This window comes from Pan troglodytes, chromosome 16, assembly GCF_028858775.2.
Source record: "Pan troglodytes isolate AG18354 chromosome 16, NHGRI_mPanTro3-v2.0_pri, whole genome shotgun sequence".
Taxonomy (NCBI): domain Eukaryota; kingdom Metazoa; phylum Chordata; class Mammalia; order Primates; family Hominidae; genus Pan; species Pan troglodytes.
Window position 1 is genome coordinate 33702409 of NC_072414.2, and position 27383 is coordinate 33729791.

The 27383-nt window shown below is 38.8% G+C and overlaps 1 protein-coding gene across 34 annotated transcripts in view; it reads left to right on the forward strand.

The window, feature by feature from the left end:
- The window catches only part of MGA (MAX dimerization protein MGA), a 148740-nt gene that overhangs the window by 114140 nt on the left and 7217 nt on the right, over positions 1-27383 (forward strand). For 14 of the 34 annotated variants that reach the window (XM_054667392.2, XM_063794768.1, XM_054667399.2 and 11 more), the window contains 10 exons: positions 794-1311; positions 4517-4814; positions 7142-7768; positions 13134-13424; positions 13608-15112; positions 19084-19214; positions 22421-22472; positions 24950-25156; positions 26365-26476; positions 26755-26988. In XM_054667392.2, the coding sequence (XP_054523367.1) occupies positions 794-1311; positions 4517-4814; positions 7142-7768; positions 13134-13424; positions 13608-15112; positions 19084-19214; positions 22421-22472; positions 24950-25156; positions 26365-26476; positions 26755-26988 (3975 nt within the window). Of the gene's footprint in view, positions 1-793; positions 1312-4516; positions 4815-7141; positions 7769-13133; positions 13425-13607; positions 15113-19083; positions 19215-22420; positions 22473-24949; positions 25157-26364; positions 26477-26754; positions 26989-27383 lie in introns of those variants that run through there. The other 20 variants (XR_010151619.1, XM_063794770.1, XM_001150813.8 and 17 more) reach the window with 14 other exon arrangements.

The following is a 27383-nucleotide window of genomic DNA, read 5'->3' on the forward strand; positions in this document are numbered from 1 at the left end:
AGAAGTAATTCAGAGGTATTTGCAGTAGAAATTAGAGGTAGAGTGCACTTAAAATCAGAATACTACAGCTGGGCGCAGTGGCTCACGCCTGTAATCCCAGCACTTTGGGAGGCCGAGGCGGGTGGATCATGAGGTCAAGAGATCCAAGACCATCCTGGCCAACATGGTGAAACCCCGTCTCTAGTAAAAATACAAAAATTAACTGGGCGTGGTGGCACGCGTCCATAATCTCAGCTACTCGGGAGGCTGAGGCAGGAGAAACACTTGAACCTGGGAGGCAGAGGTTGCAGTGAGCTATCACGCCTCTGCACTCCAGCCTGGCGACAGAGCTAGACTCCGTCTCAAAAAAAAAAAAAAAAAATCAGAATACTATTTTTCTTGCTGTTCTTTTGGATTGACTCTAATCTGTACATGTTTCAAAGCATCTAGCAAGTAGTTTCACTTTGCCTGTATGTGTAGCAAAATAGTAACCTATACCAGTGAAGCTTAACCTTGGTTGTAGGTCATGGTTTGTTTGCGAGCTAACTCTAATGTAATAATTGTGGCATTTAGAGTAGTGTTAAGGGAACTACCTGTTAGAGCCCAGTCAGCAGGATAATGAGGACTATTGTAGTCTTATTCTCTGGAACTTTTTCTTCCTGGAAAACTCCAAATTGTGAAAGTTGATACATTTTAAGTTACTACTGTGAAAGAACATGAGAATGTGACAGTTTTTTTTCAGAGTTTCATACAAAATGCTGTGATGCAGAAATAATCTTTCAACTTTTTATTTTTTATTATTATTTTACATCAGAAAAGAGCTGGAAGTCTTCCTGCAATGAAGGGGAATCCTCTTCTACTTCTTATATGCATCAGAGGTCACCTGGTGGTCCCACCAAACTGATTGAGATCATCTCAGACTGCAACTGGGAGGAAGATCGGAACAAGATTTTGAGCATCTTATCCCAGCACATCAATAGCAACATGCCACAATCACTTAAGGTGGGCAGCTTCATCATTGAGTTGGCTTCTCAGCGAAAGAGCCGGGGTGAGAAGAACCCTCCTGTTTATTCTTCTCGTGTGAAAATCTCTATGCCATCATGTCAAGACCAAGATGATATGGCTGAGAAATCTGGATCAGAGACTCCTGATGGTCCATTGTCCCCTGGGAAAATGGAGGATATCTCTCCTGTGCAGACAGCTGCCCTGGATTCAGTGAGGGAGAGATTACATGGAGGCAAAGGTCTGCCTTTTTATGCAGGGCTTTCTCCTGCAGGGAAGCTTGTGGCCTATAAACGTAAACCCAGTTCAAGTACATCTGGGCTTATCCAGGTGAGAATTATCTTTAATCTGGGTGTAGCACCTTTGTATACCTAGGTAGTATCATGATTTTTCAGAGCCCTTTATGGTCCTGATATCCTTTATCTTGACATTTCCTGGGAACTGGGTGACAAAATTATTATCTCTTTTTGTAATAGGCCTAGTTTAGATGCATACCTAGAGTGAATTTTTGTCACATTTATGAACAGAAACGTAGAGCCTTGTATTAGTTTTAATTTTCTTTCTAATCTTCCCAGAAAGTTGCTCTTCATAAACTTTATTGCCTGCAGGCTCTAGTGATACTTTGACAATAAAGCAAGGGTAATCAGGGATTCAGTCTAGTTCTTGGAATTTATTATTAGCAGATAGGTTTCAAAACAAAACCATGGTTAGAACGGTAGGTGTAAGGGGAAGATGAAATTGACTTAAAGATAGGCAATATATGTTTAGAAACTTGGGGAAAATTTTTAAAATTTTTATTTATTATTTATTTATTGCAATCTTGGCTCACAGCAACCTCTGCCTCCTGGGTTCAAGCAATTCTTTGTGCCTCAGCCTCCCAAGTAGCTGGGATTACAGGCATGTGACACCACACCTGGCTAATTTTGTGTTTGTGTGCGGTTTTTTTTGTTTTTGTTTTTGTTTTTTAGTAGAGACGGGGTTTCGCCATGTTGTCCAGGCTGGTCTCGAACTTCTGAGCTCAGGTGATCCACCCACCTTGGCCTCCCAAAGTGCTAGGATTACAGGGGTGAGCCACCATGCACGGCTGAAAATTTTAATTTAGTAAGGTGTTATTTAAATACAAGAGTAAAAATTCAGCCATATTTACTTAATTATATTTTTTCTTTATTTGATTCGTAGGGGTTTTGTTAGTGTAACTGTTGTAGGACAAATACCTTTATCCTTGATATTTAGTAATTCACACAGGTTGTATTAGTAAAATTATACTGGCATATAGAAAATTTGAAAAGAGACGTTCTGAATTAGTGTCATAGTCAAAAAAGGTTTTTCTAGCTGAGCGCAGTGGCTCACGCCTGTAATCCCGGCACTTTGGGAGGCCGAGGTGGTGGATCACCTAAGGCAAGGAGTTTGAGACTAGCCTGGCCGACATGGCAAAACCCCATTTCTACTAAAAATAAAAAAGTTAGCCCGGCGTGGTGGTGCGCGCCTGTAATCCCAGCTTCTTGAGAGGCTGAGGCAGGAGAATCATTTGAACCTGGGAGGTGGAGGTTGCAGTGAGCTGAGATTGTGCCACTGTATTCCAGCTTGGGCAACAGAGGGAGATTGTCTCAAAAAAAAAAAAAAAAGTGCACTTTTATATTAGAGTAGCAAATATGTGGAAGTGTCTGATATTATTGCAAAGTTAGCTTGACTTTCATTAGATTGGCTGCTTCTAAGTCACTAAGGACTTCTCCATTAATAATATGATTGATATAGGCTGGGCGTGGTGGCTCACACCTGTAATACCAGCACTTTGGGAGGTGAAGGCGGGTAGATCATGAGGTCAGGAGTTCAAGGCCAGCCTGACCAACATGGTGAAACCCCATCTCTACTAAAAATACAAAAATTAGCCGGGCATGGTGGCGTGTGCCTGTAATCCCAGCTAGGAGGCTGAGGCAGGAGAATCGCCTGAACCTGGGAGGCAGAGGTTGCAGTGAGCCGAGATCGCGCCACTGCATTCCAGCCTGGGCGACAGAGTGAGACTCCATCTCAAAAGAGAAAATAATATTAATATGATTGATCTACTTAATTAAAAAACTTATTGCAGTTTACTGTTGTGCATGCTATGTAAATGCTTCTGTTGATATTTCTTATACTCTTGATGAGGAGAACAGTATTTTCTCTACCTTATTTATTGATTGACACTTTGAAAACAGAGGTTTGCCTGATACAATTTCTAGTGAGACCAGACTCCCTAAAATACAAGCATGGAAATTTTTTGTTCTCTTCTGCCCAGGACTCACAAAGCCACCATAGAATGTGTCTGCATAAGCAGTCAGGCAACTGTAAACTTTGTAAACTTTGGGGAAGCTGCAGAGTAGGCTTCAGCGCGGCCCCAAGGGATCTGGGAGGGGGTATCTGACCTATTTCTGTATAGCCTGAAAAGTTACAGTAAAGTCTACTTTCAGGGGGAATGATCACATTCTTTGTACCAAACTCAAGGCAGAGATATTCTTGATCTCTGTGGGAATAATCACAATTTAACCAAAGTAGCAAAGAGTAATTTTGTTTTGTGTCTCTGAAGATGGAGTTGCTTGCTGTAGCTAGTCTTCTCACCAGTTCCCTGTTAGAGAGTAGATTCTACCTCACTCCATCTCCCCCAAACCCCGATTTTTAAATGGTGAAAAGGAAATATAGAAAAGGTTATCTTCTCTAGAGTTGCCTGGCAATATGACCTAGAGAACATGGGTAGAGACTTGGGAAGTTTTTGTTTTCTTTCTTTAAAAAAAAAAGAAAAGAAATCAACCCCCACAAAAAACAACTGTGCTGGTACCCATGATGAGCAGTCTGATAAACTCAGGCAGCAGAGGGGATCTTTACTTCATTTGTTGGTTCACTTTCTTCTGACTATTTAGTTAATTATGTCTAGAATAAGAATGAGTTCGTACCAACATTCAGTTTGAACCCATGTTTTATCCAAGAGATGAAAATAGTATTTTCAAAGCTAAGCTTTTTGAAAATGAAAAACTGTGAGGTAATTGTGGCTTAGGTTATTGCAACAATGATTGTCTTATAACTTAAAGTAGATTTCACTTATATTTTTCAAATATGAAGGATGCTTGAAAGGACCCTTGTGTGAGAGCTTCATTATGTCTCTCTGGTCTTACCAGAGAGATTCTGTGGGACACTCATTTTTGCTGATGAGGTTAATAGCTTAACCAGAATGCCTTATTTACAAGGAAAACAATTGGATAATTCTAGTTGTTTAGATTTGATGATAACTTTCACATAACTAGGATGCAGAAATGATGAGTTTCCGATTCTCTATTTTCAAACTACAATATGAAGGAGATGAGATTAGTTCAGAATATCAGATGACAGCATTTTTCTACCTCCTGATTACTCAGATTATTCTAAATGGAAAAAGTCTACTTTTTCCCTTTTAAATCTGAAAAATAGACTTATGAAAACTTGTAAAAATGAAGCCCCTGTCAAGGGAGAGGAGTTAGCAAGAGAATTTTATCTTTACAGAATTTCTCTTTGCCACTTGTTTCAGGTTAATGGTAAGAGTTACCCGCAGGCTAAGTTGCTATTGGGACAGATGGGGGCATTGCATCCAGCCAATAGGCTAGCTGCTTATATCACAGGCAGGTTGCGACCCTCAGTCCTGGACCTCTCAACCCTCAGTACTGTCATCTCCAAGGTAGCATCCAATGCCAAGGTGGCTGCATCCAGGAAACCACGTACCCTGTTGCCTTCAACATCCAATTCCAAAATGGCATCCTCCTCTGGCACTGCAACAAATCGCCCTGGGAAGAATCTGAAGGCGTTTGTCCCAGCAAAACGGCCAATTGGTAAGTTGGGGTGTATGTATGGTTTGGAAAGGCCTATGACTTGGTGGTGGGACAGTGGGTACAGGTATGGAGGTTGTAAAAATTAGAGAAATATGTACTTTGGCATTATTCTTATTCTTGTTGTCTGTCTTGCCTGGACTTTTTTGATTGTTTGGGTTAACTTCTGATAACCTGCAATATTAGATGAATTGAGTTGTTTTATAGTTATTTTCTTGGTTTTATATATATTTTTTATTTTTTAATAACACTGACCTGAAGGCAAGTTTTATAGTTATTTTTAAGGTTTTCAGACTGGTTGTTATTAATGTAGAAAAGACTTAAGGATTTTAATTTTGTTTCTAAAAAGGGAAGACATTTAAAAATAGTTTACTATTATACTAAATTATTTACTAAAATATTTTACTAAATTAAAAATAGTTTACTATTTTCCTGTGAGGACTGGTGTTTTTGGCCTCTTGTTGAACTCTTGCTGGTGCTATGTAAATGCTTCTGTTGATATTTCTTAAACTTATGAAACCAAGGAGCTAGCAAAAGCTAGTGGTGTAAGTAGTATAGGCTTAAAGTGGAAAGCTCCTATAAATACAATTTTGAAAGTGTTGATTTATTCCATTCATCTCTGTTCTATGAATGAAAATCTCTCTTTTCCTTAACATTTAAATGTTGAAGTCTATAATAAATTACCTTCTTGAAGCATTTGTGTTTTAGCATTGAGAGTATCTATAGTTGGTTTATTGAATTCCTCTTTTTGTTGTTTCAAATCTGTTAGGAATGTTAGGTAAGAGTGTCAGTTGAAATCTCTGGCTGAATGGTTAGAGTTGTGTGAAGATAGAAGATATTTATTGTTTGCCTTAAAACCTATTTTGGCCGGGCGCGGTGGCTCACTCCTGTAATCCCAGCACTTTGGGAGGCCGAGGCGGGTGGATCACGAGGTCAAGAGCTAGAGACCATCCTGGCCAACATGGTGAAACCCCATCTCTACTAAAAATACAAAAATTAGCCGGGAGTGGTGGCATGCGCCTGTAGTCCCAGCTACTCAGGAGGCTGAGGCAGGAGAATCACTTGAACCCGGGAGGCAGAGGTTGCAGTAATCCGAAATCGTGCCACTGCACTCCAGCCTGGTGACAGAGTGAGACTCCATCTCCAAAAAAAAGAGAATCTATTTTACCTTTTATTAAGGCAGCTTCAGTTGTGATTAAGGGGAGTAAAAAAAGCAATCCTATCCTGATCTGTTTGGAGAAATGTCTTTATATATTTTAGGAATATGTAATACGTAAGCATCTCATAATAGCATAGCTGTAAAGAGGTGAGAGTGCTCACACAGGAGGAAATGGTAGAAACAAGTTTTTACATTAGAAATTGGGGGAAACAAACCCTCTCATTTTCTTTTATCTGTATTAGGTGATGAAGTTTTTGCTACTGTATTGTCTTTTTAGTATCCTGACAGTTTGAATATATTGCAAAGTCAAAAGAATTTTAGTAGGAACACTCTATTTAATTTTTTAATTTTTCTTTCAAGACAGAGTCTTGCTCTGTCTCCCAGGCTGGAGTGCAGTGGCACTATCTCATTTCACTGCAGCATCCGCCTCCCGGGTTCAAACCATTCTCCTGCCTCAGCCTCCTGAGTAGCTGGGATTACAGGCACGTGCCACCATGCCCTGGTAATTTTTGTATTTTTAGTAGAGACGGGGTTTCACCATGTTGGCCAGGCTGGTCTCGAACTCCTGACCTCGTGATCTGCCCACCTCGGCCTCCCAAAGTGCTGGGATTACAGGTGTGAGTCACTGTGTCTGGCCTGGAACACTCAATTTTAATCCCTTTCTTGTTAGAACTGAGGTTTGTTTTTGGTCAAGGCAAGCGTTTGATTTGAGAGTAGAAATAAGCTCAGATGCTGGGTGTGGTGGCTCACACCTGTAATCCCAGCACTTTGGGAGGCCCGAGGCAGGCAGATCACCTGATGTCGGGAGTTCAAGACCAGCCTGACCAACATGGAGAAACCTTGTCTCTACTAAAAATACAAAAATTAGCTGGGTTTGGTGGTACGTGCCTGTAATCCCAGCTACTCGGGAAGGCTGAGGCAGGAGAATTGCTTGAACCTGGGAGACAGAGGTTGCAGTGAGCCGAGATCGCGCCATTGCACTCTAGCCTGGGCAACAAGAAAGAAACTCCATCTTAAAAAAGAAAAAAAAGAAATTGGCACAAATAATACAGGTAGGTAGTACCTGTAAGAAATTGACCCAGTGGTGCACAATAAATGTCGGTAAGCACAGTCACTAAGAGGATAAAATATGAGAACTGAAGATTTTTGACCTGCAAATTTCTGTTTGCAGCGGCTCGACCCTCTCCTGGTGGTGTGTTCACACAGTTTGTGATGAGTAAAGTTGGAGCCTTGCAGCAGAAGATACCTGGAGTTAGCACACCCCAAACCCTGGCAGGGACACAGAAGTTCAGTATCAGACCTTCTCCAGTAATGGTCGTCACACCTGTGGTTTCTTCTGAGCCAGTTCAGGTGTGCAGCCCTGTGACTGCTGCTGTCACTACTACCACCCCTCAAGTGTTTTTAGAAAATACTACTGCTGTGACACCTATGACTGCTATTTCTGACGTGGAAACTAAAGAAACTACTTATTCTTCTGGTGCCACCACTACAGGGGTTGTTGAGGTCTCTGAAACTAATACCAGCACCTCTATAACATCTACCCAGTCTACAGCCACTGTGAACCTTACCAAAACCACTGGGATAACTACCCCTGTGGCTTCAGTTGCTTTTCCTAAGTCTTTGGTAGCATCTCCTTCAACCATAACTCTTCCTGTTGCTTCCACTGCTTCCACCTCCTTAGTCGTGGTGACTGCAGCTGCATCTTCCTCCATGGTGACCACACCAACTTCATCTCTGGGCTCTGTTCCTATTATACTCTCAGGAATTAATGGGAGTCCACCAGTGAGCCAGAGACCAGGTAAGGCCTAGATGTTACTAGCTGCTTTATTTTACTGTACACCTATTTATATAACTTTGTGGTTGTGTTAGGAGTATAGATATATCAGGATAACAGTATAGGTATTTCTATTGTAACATGATACATGTATTCCTGAAAACCTCTGCATGCTGCAAAACTGAACACTAAAATTAATAGAGCTCATGGTTAATACGGGATTGCGATAAATCACTGAAAATATATGCAGTTTTATAAGCAGAACATTAATAACAATAACTGATAACCTTGAGAGATAACTTGAACAATCTTGACTGATAGTTTAGTGGAGCTGGAGATTGCGACTCAAAATACTAAAAAACATTAAAATGGAAGTGGTGGCTGAAGGATACTGAAGTAATGCAGGTAAGACTGGAGCTCTGAGCCACTAACCTGGGCATGGGAGGAAACATGACCTGTGTGCTGAGAGCTAGGGGTGCACATCTTTGAGGAGGGAGCCTCAAATGCAGGTGTTCCTTTTGTGGGGTGTGGGGGGTGCTGCTTTTTAATTAGAGACAGATGAGCAGACTTCATCTCCTTTTGTGTAGTAAAAACCACTAATGAATCAGCACCTATTTAATTGCTGGACATGAACTGATTGAAATAGAAACAAGGAGGCATATTTGTTTAGGGCTCTAATATTTTTATAAACTTTTTAGTTAAAGTATTTCTTTTATTGGCTTAGGTTGAGTGAATTTGAAATAGGAATATCCTACACTTTGTGTAGTTTTTATATCCAGATGCAACTAGCTAAAGTAAGTGGTTCTTTTAATCTACTCATAGAGGAACTAATATGGAAAAGAGCAAGAGACTTTGCAGGATTTGAGGGGAAATAATTAACCAATAGCAATTCTGTCTTGGTTATTGATGTTTTCTCTTAAATATTTTTGCATTTAGTGATGTGGTCCAAATTCCTCTCTGTCTTTTATGGAAGAAGAGATTGGGAGTTAGTTTGTAAGTTGAAGTTCTGTTGAAGGGAAAAGTGAATCTATATATATATGTGTGTGTGTGTGTATATATATATATATTTTTTTTTTGAGATGGAGTCTTGCTCTGTTGCCCAGGCTGGAGTACAATGGCAGAATCTCAGCTCACTGCAACCTCTGCCTCCTGGGTTCACATGATTCTCCTGCCTCAGCCTCCCGAGTAGCTGGGACTACAGGTGCATGCCACCACGTCCAGCTAATTTTTTGTATTTTCAGTAGAGACGAGGTTTCTCCATTTTGGTCAGGCTGATCTCAGTCTCCGTGATCTGCCCACCTTGGCCTCCCAAAGTGCTGGGATTACAGGTGTGAGCCACCACGTCCGGCTTGTGAATCACAATATTAAATGTGTCTGTCTTGTGCTTCTTCCCACAAATAAGCCCATAAATCATGATTAATCTGATACATACTTTTGGGAGTGAAGTCATTAGTGAAGCTACTTTGATTTCCTATTGAATCTCAAGGTGCATATCTGTTATATTTTAACAGATCATGTCTTCTAAACCATATGGATTCCAGCCTGTTTCTGTACTCTTAATTCTTTCATGAAACAATATAGTAGTTTATTCTTCTGTAGTTCTGTTGTTTCTCAGACTTCAGTTATTCAGGATATGCATTCACATATTTTGCTGAGTCCCATCTGTACTGTCACCTACCTAATATTTTTATTTTAATCAACTGCTTTTTTATATGTAAATGTGTGTGTGTTTGTTTATTTATTTATTTATTGAGACGGAGTCTCGCTCTGTTGCCCAGGCTGGAGTGCAGTGGCACCATCTCAGCTCACTGCAACCTCCGCCTCCCAGGTTCAAGTGGTTCTCCTGCCTCAGCCTCCCGAGTAGCTGGGATTGCAGGTGCCCGCCACCACGCAGTGGTGTATATTATATTTTTAGTAGAGACGGGATTTCATCATGTTGACCAGGCTTGTGTCAAACTCTTGACCTCATGATCGGCCTGCCTTGGCCTCCCAAAGTGCTTAGGATTATTACAGGCGTGAGCCACAGCGCCTGGCTGTAAATGTGTTTTTAAAAGAGATAGCATTAATTGGAAACCAGCATTACTCGGCATAATAGAGGTTAACCCTATAAAGAAATATACTGGAAACTATAATAATTAAAAAATCATTAAATTCCTGTTAGCTACTATATATTCTGAGCACATGGCTTTGCTGTCTTTTTTTTTTAAAGAAGAAAGCTAGAAAATACTAGAGTAACATTAAAGATATATCATCAAAGACTGTACATAAAATATCTTCTATAGTACCATTTGAGGAAAAACATGTAGATATATTTTTAATAAAAATGTATTTTTATTTTAAAAAAATATATATCTATATAGAGAGAGAGACAGACAGACAGGGTCTTGCCCTGTCATCCTGGTTGGAGTGTAGTGGCATGATCATGGCTCCCTGCAGCCTCGACATCTCAGGCTCAAGTGATCCTCCCATTTCAGTCTCCCGAGTAGCTGGGATCATAGGCATGTGCCACCACACCTGGTTAATTTTTTTGATTTTCAGTAGAGGCGAGGTCTCGCTGTGTTGTCCAGGCTGGTCTTGAACTCCTGGGCTCAAGCAGTCCTTGCATCTTGGCCCCACAAAGTGCTGGGATTACAGGCATGAGCCACTGCATCCTGCCAGGAAACACTAACATTTAACAAGTTTTCTAATCTTTTAAAATAAATAGACCTGACTCAGGTAACTGCTACTTAAGGAAGTGTGTGTAATTTTTTTCTCTGTTTATAAAGAGGATCCCCTGTTGGCACTTTGATATCTGTGCTTTTAAAATTTGATTTTTCTCCTTTTCCTCTTTACCTTCCTTTTCCTTGCACACAGTTAAGTAAACCATCACATATTTAATGTGTATATTAAAGATTGCTTTCATTCTCTGAATGTTTTTGAATCACTCTCTAAAAGTTAATTTGAAGAAAAAAGTTGAAAAATTAAGAATGCATTAACATATTTGTTTCTTAATTCACGTAAGATTAATATGGCTGGGCACAGTGGCTGACGCCTGTAATCCCAGCACTTTGGGAGGCTGAGGAGGATGGATCACCTGAGGTCAGGAGTTTAAGACCAGCCTGGCCAACATGGTGAAACCCTGTCTCTACTAAAAATACAAAAAAATTTAGCCGGATGTGGTGGTTGCATGCCTGTAATCCTAGGTACTCTGGAGGCTGAGGCAGGAGAATCGCTTGAACCTGGGAGGCGGAGGTTTCAGTGAGCCGAGATCTTGCCATTGCACTCCAGCCTGGGCAACAGAGCAAGACTTCGTCTCAAAAAAAAAAAAAAAAAAAAAAGGTAGATGAATATTTTTTGTTTAAATTGCACACGATTATTTTCATGAACAGTTTGGTTTTGTGTTTTATTTAATTTTTAAGAGTAGTCTTGGATTTTCTATATAATTTTTCATCTAAATGTTATGACCATGACTTTCTTTTTGAAATTTGATATTTTTTTGTGTGGGCAGAGTGCCTGTTTGATAGAGAATCACGTTAAGCTAAAGTCTTTGTTTTGTTTCATTTGTTTGATTTTTTTTTCTCTTCAGTAGCAGACTTTTTAAGTTTTATTTATTAATGTTAAATAAGCCTACCAATTTTTATTTATTAATGTTAAATAAGCTCACCAATTTGAATAGTAATGTTAGACCAGTTTCATTTATGCTTACTATTACCATGATTCCTACCTCTTTATCTCTTTGATCTAAAAAAAAAATCTAGATTACTCATACTGTTTTTTCCTATGTCTTTAGTATTTTGAAATATCTCTTCCAATCAGGAAAGGGCATCTTTAAGTACTATTAATGGTTTGAAATCTCTATTAATTCACATCTTCTGCATTAAATTTCTGCTTTTTCTTTTTGTTTTAAAAACATCTTTTGCCTCTTCTAAGCCAGGTTTATTTCCCTGCTTCTTTGATGTCTCTTAATTTCATTCCATTTTGGGGGGCTTAAGTAATTTTTTCCTTCTGAAAAATAATTCCCACAAACCTTTAAGCTTTGCATATTTGTTAGTGAATTTTAAAAACCAAAAGCCCTTTATAAACCAAGGATTTTTAGTTCTTTATCTTCCTCAGGTGGTATAAGCTTAGAAATTGACCCATAACTCTAGTAAGTGTTATGAGCTTTAATTTTAAAGTTAAATTGTGCAGAATCTGGATTTTATTTAAAAACATAAAGAAGAGGCCAGGCACATTGGCTCATACCTATAATCCCAACATTTTAGGAGGCCAAGGCAGGAGGATTGCTTGAGCCCCAGGGGTTCCAGACCAGCCTGGGCAACATAGCAAACTCCATCTCTACAAAAAAAAAAAGCGTGCACCTGTGGTCCCAGCTACTTGGGAGGCTGAGCCTGGGAGTTCGAGGTGGCAGTGAGCTGTGATCCCACCACTGCACTCTAGCCTGGGTGACAGAGTGCGATGCTGTCTCAAAAGAATAAAGTTGAAGCATAATTTTATCATGAATGATCCCTTTAACAGGAATCCAGATTTAGAGAGATAACCATGTTTTTCTTCAGGCAAAAGTATTATCTCTTTAAATGTGCCTCTTGACAATTGATACTCTATTTTTTACCATTCTAAATGTAAAGCTCCATAATGTCTGGCTGTTCTCAGCCATAAATAGTGTATTATGAAACTACAGAATTTCAGCAATTTTATAATCCAAATTAGAAGTTATTTGAAGCAAGGTCAGATTCTGTGCCTTAATGACCGGGCATGGTGGCTCATGGCTGCAGTCCCAGCACTTTGGAAGGCCGAGATGGCAGGATCACTTGAGGCCAGGAGTTTGAGACTAGCTTGAGCAACAAAGCAAGACCCTGTCTCTGCAAAGAATAACATAATTAGCCAGGTGTAGTGACACATCCCTATAGTCCCAGTTACTTGGAAGGCTGAGGCAGGAGGATCTCTTGAACCAAGGAGTTTGAGACTGCAGTGACCTATGATTGAGCTACTGCACCGAAGGTGACAAGTGCAACCCTGTCTCTTTAAAAAAAAAAAAAAAAAAAAAGACTGGGCGCGGTGGCTCACGCCTGTAATCTCAGCACTTTGGGAGGCCGAGGACGGCAGATCACTTGAGGTCAGGGGTTTGAGACCAGCCTCGCCAACATGGTGAAACCCTGTCTCTACCCAAAAATACAGAAATAAGCCAGGTGTGCTGGTGCACACCTGTAGTCGCAGCTACTCGGTATGCTGAAGTGGAAGAATCACTTGAACTAGGGAGGCGCGGAGGTTGTAGTCAGTCGAGGTTGTGTCATTGCACTCCAGCCTGAGCAACAAAGCAAGACTGTGTCTTAAAAAATATTATGAATACTTTTTTTTCCTACGTGTGTTAAAGGGGAATTTGGGTACCATGTTTCCATTTCCTGTTTTTCAGAAAATGCTGCTCAAATTCCAGTGGCTACTCCACAGGTCTCTCCTAACACAGTGAAACGTGCTGGACCTCGATTGTTGTTGATTCCAGTGCAGCAGGGTTCTCCTACTCTTAGACCTGTCTCAAACACACAACTTCAGGGACATCGGATGGTCTTGCAGCCTGTTAGGAGTCCAAGTGGAATGAACTTATTCAGGCACCCTAATGGGCAGATTGTCCAGCTTCTACCTTTGCATCAGCTTCGAGGCTCTAATACCCAGCCCAACTTACAGCCTGTCATGTTTCGGAACCCAGGTATAAAGTTCTTTTTTATGAACTTTTCTTTTGTTGAATCACTTGGCCATATGGTATGTTAATACACCAAGATTGTTTTTCTTCATCTCTTAAGAGTTACTTTTCCAAAAAGAAAAGCAAACATTGGAAGTCTTGATATGGGCAGTCATGATTTAAAAATTTCTCTCTTATTTTTTAAACCAGGTTCTGTGATGGGAATCCGGTTACCTGCTCCTTCCAAACCCTCTGAGACTCCGCCATCTTCCACTTCGTCCTCTGCTTTCTCTGTCATGAATCCTGTAATTCAAGCTGTTGGGTCTTCTTCAGCAGTGAATGTTATCACTCAGGCACCATCATTGCTTTCCTCTGGAGCTAGTTTTGTGTCTCAGGCTGGTACATTGACCCTGAGGATTTCTCCTCCTGAACCACAAAGCTTTGCAAGTAAAACAGGCTCTGAAACCAAAATAACTTATAGCTCAGGAGGACAGCCTGTTGGTACAGCCAGTCTTATTCCTCTCCAGTCTGGTAGTTTTGCCTTGTTACAGCTCCCAGGACAAAAGCCTGTTCCTAGCTCCATTCTTCAACATGTTGCTTCCCTTCAGATGAAGAGAGAATCTCAGAATCCAGACCAGAAAGATGAAACAAACTCAATAAAAAGAGAGCAAGAAACGAAGAAGGTTCTACAGTCAGAAGGAGAGGCTGTAGACCCTGAGGCTAATATAATAAAACAAAACTCAGGAGCTGCTACCTCAGAAGAAACTCTGAATGATTCCTTGGAAGATAGGGGTGATCATTTGGATGAAGAATGCCTTCCAGAAGAAGGTTGTGCAACTGTCAAACCATCTGAGCATTCCTGTATCACTGGGTCACATACAGATCAAGATTATAAAGATGTTAATGAAGAATATGGGGCTAGGAATCGTAAGAGTTCCAAAGAAAAAGTGGCTGTTCTAGAAGTTAGGACCATTTCTGAAAAAGCCAGTAATAAGACAGTCCAAAATTTAAGTAAAGTACAGCATCAAAAACTTGGTGATGTGAAGGTGGAACAGCAGAAAGGATTTGACAATCCAGAAGAAAATTCAAGTGAATTTCCAGTCACCTTTAAGGAAGAAAGTAAATTTGAATTGTCAGGAAGCAAAGTTATGGAGCAGCAATCTAATCTACAGCCAGAGGCCAAAGAGAAGGAATGTGGAGACTCTCTGGAGAAAGACAGGGAAAGATGGAGAAAACATCTGAAGGGCCCCTTAACCAGGAAATGTGTTGGAGCTTCACAGGAATGTAAGAAAGAGGCAGACGAGCAGTTAATTAAAGAAACAAAGACATGTCAGGAAAATTCAGATGTGTTTCAGCAAGAACAAGGCATCTCTGACTTACTTGGAAAAAGTGGAATTACTGAAGATGCCAGAGTTTTGAAAACTGAATGTGATTCTTGGAGTAGGATTTCTAATCCTTTAGCCTTCTCCATTGTTCCTAGGAGAGCTGCAAAAAGCAGCAGAGGGAATGGACATTTTCAGGGTCACTTACTGCTACCTGGAGAACAGATACAACCAAAGCAAGAGAAGAAGGGTGGGAGAAGCAGTGCTGACTTCACTGTTTTGGATTTGGAAGAAGATGATGAAGATGATAATGAGAAAACTGATGATTCTATTGATGAAATTGTGGATGTTGTTTCTGACTACCAGAGTGAGGAGGTTGATGATGTAGAAAAGGTGGTGAGCCCATTTTTGTTGTGACTGAAACCTAAAAGGATTTAAATGATTTATTAAAGACAGAAGCTTTTTCAGAAGAGCACTAAGGCATAATACATTTAATTGGATGCCTAGGTTTAAGATTATGACTTAAATGGCTTAGTAGTTCTTTAGGCTGTGTCAATCAAGCATCATTTATTGAGCTTTTATTCTTTGAGACTTGTCTGGTTTTATGGGAAGGCTGGCTTAAATATTTGGGGGATAGGTGCTTGAGAGTCCCTACCGAGTTAGATTTTTAAAATCCCGAAACCACTACTCCCATTTGACCTCAGTCAATTTCTATGACGTTTTCTATGTGAGGTGGTTGTAGCTTCTCTGGTAGATGTTAATCAGAAACTGGGAATGGGTGACCTTAGAACTAGAGGAGAACTTATTCACTTGCGTATAGAGAGATGTTTTTGTTTTTGGAGAAAACCTGGAAAATACCATCATATTCTAGTACCATTTTGCCTTGAATTGCTTTTATTTCCAAAAATTAAATATTTAGTCTCTGGAATTTATATTCTAGACTTTGGTCTTCATCCTTTGTAATATGACCTTTATGGCCTATTTTTATTATTTTCCTGAAGTTTTTTTATAGGATTCCTATTTAGGGTTGTTGTATTTACTTAAATAAGTAACTGTCAGGTATTGATACAGTGCAGGAGTTGTACAAACGTTTTCTGTAAAAGGCCAGATAGTAAATAGTTTTAGACTTTGCAGAGAGCTAGATGGCTCTCTGTTGCAACTAATTGACTGCTGTTGTAGTATAAAAGCAGCTGTATTCCATTAAAACTTTAGTAAAAAAGTCCAGGCGCGGTGGCTCACACCCATAATCCCAGCACTTTGGGAGGCCGAGGTGGGTGGATCACCTGACGTCAGGAGTTTGAGACTAGTCTGGCCAACATGACAAAACCCCGTGTCTACTAAAAATACAAAAAATTAGCCAGGTGTGGTGATGGGTGCCTGTAATCCCAGTACTCAGAAGGCTGAGGCAGGAGAATCGCTTGAACCCGGGAGGCTGAGGTTGCAGTGAGCCCAGATCGCGCCATTGCACTCCAGCCTGGGCGACAAGAACAAAACTCTGTCTCGGGTTAAAAAAAAAAAAGAAGTTGTTAGTGGGCTGTGGTTTGCTGACCCCTGACATAAGGTCTGATGTAAAACATGGGGAGATCATAACCAGCTGCCTGTGGAGTGCCCTAAAATCTAAACTGTGTCCTTCTTTTCAGGAGCAGATGACAGCCGTCTGCACTGATTGTCATACAACTGCTTGTTTTACAATCTCACTTCCTTGAGATTCATTCTGCCTCTGTGTTATCTGGTCCTTTTCTGTTAATGCTTAACTGCTTTATGCACATAAAATAAGACAAAAAGATTACTGTTTTAAAAATCTAAAATGTTGAAATATTTTATTTTAGCGATGGAGTCTTACTCTGTCGCCCAGGCTGGAGTGCAGTGGCGCGAACTCAGCTCACTGCAACCTCCACCTCTGGGGCTCAAGCAATTCTCCTGCTTCAGCCTCCCGAGTAGCTGAGATTACAGGAGCCTGCCACCGCCCCAGCTAATTTTTGTATTTACGTAGAGATGGAGTTTCACCATCTTGGCCAGGCTGGTCTTAATGTTCTTATATTGGTTATTTCAGTACCTCCATTGTCTCATTTATAAAGGAGGATCTTGCTCTAAAATTGGATGATTCTGTATTCATTTGACTTATACCTTCTCTCCATAGCCTAATCTTTTTCAAGAATGGATGTAAATTCATTGACTTTAGGAGTTATATTGCTGATTTTTTTGTGTTTTTTGCAGTCTCACACTGTAAGTCAGCCCAAGTTAACATGAGACCAAAAAACAGTTCAACTTTAAAACCAGTGAAAACTATTACTATTAGTGGAACTTACATAATAGAACCTTTAAAGTTTTTTTTTTTTTTTTTTTAAACAGAGTCTCGCTTTGTCGCCCAGGCTGGAGTGCAGTGGTGCCATCTCGGCTCACTGCATCCTCTGCCTTCTTGGTTCAAGCGATTCTTCTGCCTCAGCCTCCCGAGTAGCTTGGGATTACAGGTGGGCACCACCATGCCCAGCTAATTTTTGTATTTTTTTTAGTAAAGACAGGGTTTCACCATATTGGCCAGGCTGGTCTTGAACTCCTGACCTCACGTGATCCACCCACGTTGGCCTCCCAAAAGTGCTGGGATTACTGGCATGAGCAACTGCGCCCGGCCTGAAGTATCTTAATCATACAAGGAGGCATTGCTTGAATGTACTAATAGGGAATTTGACAAGCAAACAAGTTATACTGACTTTTTTTTTTAAAGGTCATATTAAGTGATCTCTAAAATCTAAAGTCTACATTGTTTTTATTTGCACATCTCACACCTACGTTACCTTTATGATTAGCATTGGAATACTGTGAGGGAAGTTGTAAATAGCTTCTTTAATTTAAATCTTCCTTGTGGAAGTTATTGGATATTATTTAGAAATACTGCAGTTATGCCAGGCGCTGTAGCTCTCGCCTGTAATTCCAACACTTTGGGAGGCTGAGGCAGGCGGATCACCTGAGGTCAGGAGTTTGAGACCAGCCTGGCCAACATGGTGAAACCCCATCTCTACTAACAATACACAAATTAGCCAGGTGTGGTGGCACAGTCCTAGAGTCCCAACTACTCGGGAGGCTGAAGCAGGAGAATCGTTTGATCCCGGGAGGTGGGCTCATTTACTATGTTTCTGGCATAGTAAACACTTTTTTTTTTTTTTTGAGGGGGCACAGAAATGTTGCAAGTAAATACTATTTGTAAAGGTGGACTTAAAAAGATCTGCTTATCCTATATATCCATATAACTCTAGTGTTACATAAAATATTTAGCAAGTTTCTGTGACAGGTGCTCAGTAAACACTTTGACTCCTTTTTTGGTATAATAAGGAAATACAGCAATCGTGGGCTTTTTTGAAACCTGAAATTCCTTACAAGCTCTCATTTTGTGGTTTTGAGAGAGTTGCAGGACTAGGCTGTATCCTATTTCTATACCTGCCTGTGTATGCTAATGTGTGTTGATTTGTGGGCATCTGATAGGATGTTGGTCATGAAGCCCCCTTAAAGTGGCACTTGAATTTTTCTCCTTTCTATATTTCTTTCACCAAATTTTATTTTACTGTTATTTAATCTTAAGATTTATGAAACCTTAATATATCTGTGCCTGAATTTTGTCCACTAGAAATAACACTGAAGCATCAGTGCAGTCCTTTGAGGCTGCTGTTAAGTTTAATTATGTCTGTTTATTTATTTTTTATTTAATTTGTTTTGAGACAATCTTACTCTTGTCTCCCAGGCTGGTGTGCAGTGGTGCAGTCTTGGGTCACTGCAGCCTCGAACTCCTGGCCTCAAGCAATCCTCCCACCTCAGGTTTCCGAGTAGCTGTAATTATAGGCGAGCGCCACCATGTCTGGCTAATTTTTGTATTTTTTGTAGAGACAGGGTTTTGCCATGTTGCCCAGGCTGGTCTTGCACTCCTGAGCTCAAAACGATCCACCTGCCTGGGCCTCCCAAAGTGCTGGATTATAGGTGTGAGCCACCACGGCTGGCCATGGTATCTATTATATAATATATATTATATATAAAATATATATTATATAATATATAATATACATAAAATATATAATATATTATACATAAATATATAATATATAATACATAAAATATATAATATAAATTATATATAAAATATATAATATAATATATAATATATATGACTTATAGTTCTTGATTGTTAATTCTAATGATATGTTATCTTTCTGTCTTAATTCCTTATTATGACTAACAATCTTAGGATTATCAGTACTCATGATATAACATGAATGTTTGGCATTAGTTGGTTTTATAAGGGGAACAAGCATTTGAAAAGTTTAGGTGTGCTTGCCACTCAATACATTATTTACGTTTATAATGATGTATTTCAGAATAACTGTGTAGAATACATTGAGGATGATGAGGAGCACGTGGACATTGAGACTGTAGAAGAGCTCTCAGAGGAAATTAATGTTGCTCACCTGAAGACCACAGCGGCCCACACACAGTCATTCAAACAGCCGTAAGTCTTATTTCTCTTTGGATTGTTGTTTTTGTAGTTTTGTAACCAGAAACAAAATGAGATGTTCTGTTCAGGAGCTCTGGGTAACTGATCTGGTTCCTTCTTCCTCTAGCTTTTTTTCTGATTAGTATAGATGAGGAGAGGAACTAGAATTTGGGTAATTAATTTTCTTTGGTCGTTGGTAGGAGGCAGTGTGTAAATGTGAATAACATGCTTTTGGAGCCCGATAGACTGGTATTATAAAATATTAGTTTTGCTAGTTTGTAGGTATTTAACCTTGGGCAAATCTTTAATCTCTCTGAACCTCAGATTCTTTACCTATGAAATGAGGAAAATGCCCCCATTTGAAGTGTTAAATGAGGTAGTATGTGCAACTAGCATAATAACTGATATAAGTGGACTACTCAACAAAGGTTAGTTTCTTTTATCATTTAAGAATAGGCATTACATTCTAAATTTGGTTACTTTACTAGTTGAACAGGTGAGATACAGGTAGGAAAATTTTTCTTCCTGTTTCACTGGTGAGATGAAAATATGAAAGGAATGATGACTTGCTCAGGAAAATTTATTTCATTTTCTGTTTTAGTAAGCCTTATATTGATTATGGATTGGGCTGTGAGAAAGAGTAGAGAAGGAAGATATTTTGTGCCAGACATTGTACTTTTCCTGTCATCTCATTAACTACGATGATATGAAAATAGCTATGAGTTGAGAAAGAATAATTCTTCGTTCCTACTGATGCTGAGAAAGTTGAAGGAGTAGAAAGTAGGACTAATAGTTTTCTTCAGTCCGGAGCTGTTTGCAGGCTACTTCAGTTACCTACTGGCTAAACTTGAAATAATTTAAATCCCTTAAAAACTTAATTAGACTTAATGAGTTTAGTCTGGGATAATGAGTTCTGTATACTAAAACTGAGTTTGTAAACAATGGCAACAAACAAAAACTCTAAAAAATATTTGCAATAGTAACAGGAAAAATGCCGTGTGAGAACATTCTCTGACAAGCTGTGTAAGACTTTTCTTACAAAATTGTATTGAAAGACGAAGAGGAATTCAACAAATGGAGAGAGATAACATGTTAATGGATTGCAATAGTAAAGGGCCAAGAATAACCAACACACAGCACAAAAACTGTAAGGGAACAGATTAAAATAAAAAAGATTTAGGCTGGGCGTGGTGGCTCACGCCTGTAATCCCAGCACTTTGGGAGGCCGAGGTGGGCGGATCACCTGAATTCAGGAGTTCAAGACCAGGCTGGCCAACATGGCGAAACCCTGTCTCTACTAAAAATACGCAAATTAGCCGGGCTTGTTGGCACACGCCTGTAGTCCCAGCTACTCGGGAGGCTAAGGCAGGAGGATTGCTTGAACCTGGGAGGTGGAGGTTGCAGTGAGCTGAAGACTGTGCCACTGTACTCCAGCCTGAGACACAGTGAGACTCCATCTCAAAAAAAAAAAAAAATTAAAGATTTAATTAGATTTGTTTAAATTGTTTAAATTTAATTAAAAATAAAGGTTAAAAGAATTGAAAAATTCTGTCAGAACACCATGAAAACAGTGAAAAGCCAAACTCAGATATGAAGAAAGTGTTTGCCATACGTATTAACTAACAAAGGATTAGTGTCAAGAGTATGAAAAAATTGTTACAAGTCAGTAAGAAAAAGATGACCCAGTAGAAAAGTAATGGATATTAGAGACAGTTGACAGAAGAAGAAGAAACCTAAAAGCCCAGCAAACACATGTACATTTGTTCAGCCTCACAAGTAATTAAGGAAATACAGATAAAACCACAGTGACTTTACCAATTCACACCCATAAGACTTCAAAAGTGGAGATTTCTGGTGGTACAGTTATCTAGGTGTGGAGCAATGGGAACTCGCATACTGCAAGTGGGAGTGTACATTGTTATTACCAGTTTAACAGTTACTGAAGTTAAAGGTGTGCATATCTTTCCTCTGCTCCTATGCCCCAGAAAAATTTTCACAAGGGGTCGTGTATGGGACTGTCCATTGCAGCATTGTTTGCTATTATGAAGATTTAGAAACAATCTAAATAACTACTAACATTCTGAAAAAAAAAATTCGGGGAAATTCACATTGTGGAATACTATATAACAGTTAAAACAATTGGAATTGGAACTCTGCGTATCAACATATCTCAGGTGTAATTTATTTGTACTTTTATTTTCGATATTTTTTTGTAGAGACGGAGTCTTGCTATGTTGGCCAGGCTAGTTTTGAACTCCTGGCCTCAACCAGTCCTCGTGCCTTGGCCTCCTAAAGTTCTGGGATTACAGGCATTAGCTACTGTGCCTGGCCTTCAGGTGGAATATTGAATGAAACAAATGAGTTGCAGAAAGATATAGTATAGTATATAATATTTAAAGTGGTACTTTTTTTGTTTAGATATATATATATATTTCTAGTAAGACTTACAAAAGTGCATGGTAAACTCTGTCTTAGAATGGTTACTTTTGAGAAGGAAGGAAGGGAATGTGATTGAGTAGACTGCACATAGAACCTTCTGTATTTTTGAGATGTATTATTTCTCAAGCTAGATGGTTCATATGTAGGTGTTCATTATACGCTTGGTCCTCCTTCACAGATGGGAAGACCAAGTTTATAATGGAAAAGCATGTATCCACAAATATAGAAAGCATGTATTTGTGGATTCACCCAACTGTGGATTGGAAATACTTGGAAGAAGAAAAATTGCATCTGTATTGAACATGTATAGACTTTATTTTCATGTCATTATTCCCTAAACAATACAGTATAACAACTGTTTACTTAGTTTTTACATTGTACTAGGTGTTATAAGTAATGTAGGGATGATTTATAGTGTACAGGAGGAGGTGCCTATGTTATATGCAAATACTATGCCATTTTATATCAGGGACTTGAGTATTCAAGGATACTGCTGGAAGTTTTGGAACGAGTCTTCCCTGGATACTGAAGGACAACTTTAAATTTGTTTATATGGTTTTGTATATTAAATATTTCATGATTGTACAAAGTAATTTGAAGTTTTAGTGACTATTTGTACACTTTTAGAGAAAATATATAATGTCAAGTAAATAATGTGGCCATATATCACACCTTGGGAAAAAGAAACTGGTTGTAATTTGGAATGGTTTGGTTGTAGCTGTGAAATAGGTCTTAGATTATTAAATTTCAGTAAGACACTGAAAAATCCTGTCTTTATCCAGGTCCTGTACTCACATCTCTGCAGATGAAAAAGCAGCTGAAAGGAGTCGAAAGGTATTTAGGATATATTTAGTGATAATTACTCATTGAATAAAATTGTTAACATTTATCTTAGGGTTGAAACAACATTAGCTATATTAGCCACGATTTTTTCTTAGGGCTATTTTTGCCAGTGAGTTAATATAATCAGTTTTTTCTCCTTAATCAAATTATACTGCTAATGTCCTTTTTTTCCCTTTTAATTCTTCTCCTCAGAGGATAGACTAATGTAGAGGAGTTAAAAATGGATATGAAATTTATGAGAATATATGTGCTTATTTGAAAACTGTTCTTGTAATGGTCTGATGTAAAACAAGCTGCCATTCTTTCTTGCTTAGGCTCATGATTTTAAGTGATTTAAAAAACTATGCTCTGCAAAATGGCTAGCAGTTCAGAGATCCATGAAAAAATAAACCTTTAATTTTCTTAATCTTTTTGGTTTATATCATAGTAACATAATTAAGCAGGGTTTTTTGTTTATCCTAACCAACAGTAGGCATGGAGGAGAGTTTGGTTTGTTTAAATTGTTTTCCACTTGTTTTTCTATCTTAATTTAAAAGATTAAAAAAAGACAATGATGGGGGTTGGGTTGAAGTAGAGGGTGGCATTTGGTTCCTTTAAAAAATCATAGTGCAGTTTGTTTGGTTTTGATCTGATTTGGGACTTATATGATACAGCATATTTGCATGGTTGTAATTATTTGCATGTATCATTATATTTGGCTTTTAAAAATTTATTCTGAAGCATTTTTCAGATATAACAAGAATTTTCATAATAGCTTATTTACATAATCCATTGTTTTGTACCCAAATAATTACATGCAAATTCTTGCTGCACTTTGCTATATTTAATGTTTATATTGCTTTTCTTTCTGTCTTCTTGGCTGTTTTATTCTCCCATTGTATGTTAATGCATAATGGGTTTAACTTTAGAAAGGCAGTGGCTTTTACATTAGAGTTTTTGGGTACAGTCAGAGTTATGATTAAGCAAACAGTGTCAGAAGAAGAGACAATTAGAAACATCAGAGGGAAAAATCACAAAACCAAGAAACTGCACAGGACAGGAAATATTATTCACTTTGTATGAGTAGTGTTTATAATGTCATAATAGTTAATGTTGATGCTTTTTAAAGTTTATAACCTATGATTAAAATATAGAAGACTTAATTTCAGTCTTGAAAATGTGAGAATACAAATGACAAATTGGGAGGTGAGAGAGGGAAGAAGAAATAAAGGGAAGGATACAGGTGCTGATACCCTCATTTTACAAAGTAGAAAGGCAAGATAGATTGTTTATTGTTGATGAAATAAGAAATTAAGGTAGAATTCAAGTTGCTAAGGGATCAGTAGAACAGATAAAAGTAGTGATGTAACTATATTGGGATGATAAGATGGTAAGACATAAGAGCGATGTGAGCTAAATCCTCTTCTGCATAGCAAGAAGTCAATAGATAGCATTGAAAATGGAAAAAAATAAGCTTATGTCACTGTTTTTGGTTTAGGATATAGATTTAAGAACTAGAAGAAGCTGCTAAAAGAATTAAAAAGTGATTGTTTCTGAGGATCCAGGTACAAGTTCAGGGCACAGTTGCTTTTCATTATAAGCTTCTTAATATGTGTGTGTGTGTGTGTGTGTATTTTTTTTTTTTTTTTTGTAAAGATGAAGTCTTACTGTGTTGCCTGTGTTAGTCTCAAACTCCTGGCTTCAAGTGATCCCCTACCTTGGCGTCCAAAAGTGCTGGAAATTACAGGTGTGAGCCACTGTGCCTGGCCAGCCTTTTCATATATTTTAAGTCCTATATGCAAAGATTGTAATAGAATAAATAAGATAGAGAAAGGAGGCTTTAAGCCTTTCTGGGGATCAAGAAGGACTTTCCTGAAAAAGTGCAGAGTTTGAGTTTTAAGTGTTAAGTTTTAAATGTTAAGTTTTAAATGTTATGGGGGTTTAGGTAAGAGGTGGGATAAGTAATCTAGGTACAGGTAAAAAGCCTGTGTAATGTCAGGGAGGTGTGGGATTATGTAGTATATTTTGGGAATTTCTAGCAGATAGGAATGGTTGGAGAGAAAGGTGATTTAGAAGAGTGGCAGTTGATTCTTTACCAGATTGAGGAGGATCTTACAGTATTTTTTGAAAAACATTTAATGTAATTTGTATCATGAAAACAAATTTTAGTAATATAATAAATTACTTAAGCTCTTTCAGATCTGGTATGCCTGTAACATATACAATTTCTTCCTCATTTGAAAATCACTGAAATTTGAACTGAGAGCTGGTAAGATCACTTTAGCATGTATTAGAAATTACACTGTTGGCGTTGTAAGAGTTAGATTTGAAGGAAGGATAGACTGGTAGTAAGATGACCAATTGAGAGGCTGTTACAACAGTCCAGACAAAAGGTAATGAGTGCCTGAAATAGGGCAGTGTCATTTGAAACAGAGTAAGATGGCCAACTACATGTTCAAGATGTTTAGGAGGCAATCTTGTTTGGACAGGCTCCACCAGTTCCTCTAAAACTGAAGCCTGATTACTGGAGTGACAAACTACAGAAAGAAGCAGAGGCGTTTGCTTATTATCGCCGGACACACACTGCCAATGAGCGGCGGCGGCGTGGTGAAATGAGGGATCTCTTTGAGAAATTAAAGATCACATTGGGATTACTTCATTCTTCCAAGGTTTCCAAAAGTCTCATTCTTACTCGAGTAAGTGTTGTGTAAATGACAGTAAGAGCTTGACTAAGAGATTCTTACCGATGATATGAGAAAGATAATCCACTGACATATAAGGGAGATTGAAATAGAGCTGCTTAAATGTAACAGATGAATATGGACTAGTGAATGCCCAATAAATCCCTTAGGGGGAAAATCATTATGCTAAGTCACAGTAGGTTTTCATTGAAAGTCAGATTTTTTTTTTTTTTCTTTTGAGACGGAGTTTTGCTCTTGTTGCCCAGGCTGGAGTACAATGGCACGATCTTGGCTCACCGCAACCTTTGCCTCATGGGTTCAAGCGATTCTCTTGCCTCAGCCTCCTGAGTAGTTGGGATTTCAGGCTTGCGCCACTACACCTGGCTAATTTTGTATTTTTAGTAGATTAGTAGTAATTTTGTATTTTGTATTTTTAGTAGAGACGGGGTTTCTCTATGTTGGTCAGGCTGGTCTTGAACTCCCGACCTCCAGTGATCCGCCCACCTCAGCCTCCCAAAGTGCTGGGATTACTGGCATGAGCCACTGCACCCGGGCAAAAGTCAGGTTCTTAATTGGCACAGCTATCCTTTCTTCAGATAGAGTCAGAAACTCTGGTTAGCCATGTTGACCACATTCTCGTTACATTGGTGTTCTTGATAGCACTTAGTACAGGTTATCACAGCATAAAGCACAGCATAAGTGATATTTTAATATGCTTAACAGTTGACAGTCATTTTAAAAGAAAACCTGAAATATTCAAGGGAGCAGAAGTTTTAATTTTGCATGTAGAATATCTAAAGTAATTTCGTTTAAATAGTTTTTAAGTAGAAGGTGGAGGAGTACAGGATACGCATTCATATCCCTCTAGAGCAGTTATTTCAACCAGATTTTGGTTAGACTAGGAGTTGATCTTAAAGTTGATTATTAAAATCTAAGCAGAGCACAGGTGTTTTGTATCTCCTCGCAGTGGTGGAATACCTACTACCATTCAGTGATGCTCTTTGGAAATAATCATGGTCACATTCCTTAAAAGTGTAAGCCAGAAATCCTCTTACAGTTTAACAAAAAATAATTTCTGAAACATCAACAATTGTTAATGGAATTTAAAAATTCTCTTAAGATGTCAGATTAAGTTTTTTTTCATTAGAGAAATTGTATAGGCCTTAGCTGTGTTTAAAGAAAGAGTGGATCAATTTTCAATAATACCACTATTTGTATTCTAGGCCTTCAGTGAAATTCAGGGACTAACAGATCAGGCAGACAAATTGATAGGACAGAAAAATCTCCTGACTCGAAAACGGAATATTCTGATACGGAAAGTATCGTCTCTTTCAGGTGAGATAAGTAAATAATCTCTGGTAAAGAGCATAATTATAGCTTTATCAAGAAGAAATCCTCAGTAGATCTTTCAGATACTTAATTGAAAGCTTGGCTCCCACAGTTTACAGCACAGTTATCCTTTGACTGGGTGGTGGGTTGTTTCTTGTGAATTGTAATCACCTTACTTTCCATAGTTTTTGGGAATATAGTTAAAGCAACTAGATTTCTGTTGACTCTGTTTCTCATTATGTGGCGTAATGCTGAAAGTGCTAATGTATTCTGTTAACTTACAGGTAAGACAGAAGAAGTGGTCCTGAAGAAGCTAGAGTATATTTATGCAAAACAGCAAGCACTAGAGGCACAAAAAAGAAAAAAGAAGATGGGATCAGATGAGTTTGACATGTCTCCCAGAATTAGCAAACAGCAGGAAGGATCTTCTGCATCATCTGTAGATCTTGGACAGATGTTTATAAATAACAGGAGGGGGAAACCTTTGATTCTTTCCAGAAAAAAAGACCAGGCCACAGGTAGGAGGGACATTCTTTGCTTTCCTTAATGTAGATATACATCAGTTGACTTTAGTGGACTGACCACCTTCTCTTGTCCACATTTTTAGTTTTGTGTTTTTTTTGTTTTTTTTTTTTTGTTTTTTTTTTTTTTTTTTTGAGACAGCTCTGTCGCCCAGGCTGCAGTTGCAGTGATGTGATCTCAGCTCATTGCAACCTCCACCTCCCAGGTTCAAGCGATTATCCGCTTCAGCCTCCTGAGTAGCTGGGACTACAGCGAGCACCACCATGCCCAATTAATTTTTTTAATTTTTTAGTAGAGATGGGATTTTGCCCTGTTGGCCAGGCTAGTCTCAAACTCTTGACCTCAAGTGATCCACCCGCCTTGGCCTCCCAAAGTGCTGGGATTACAGGTG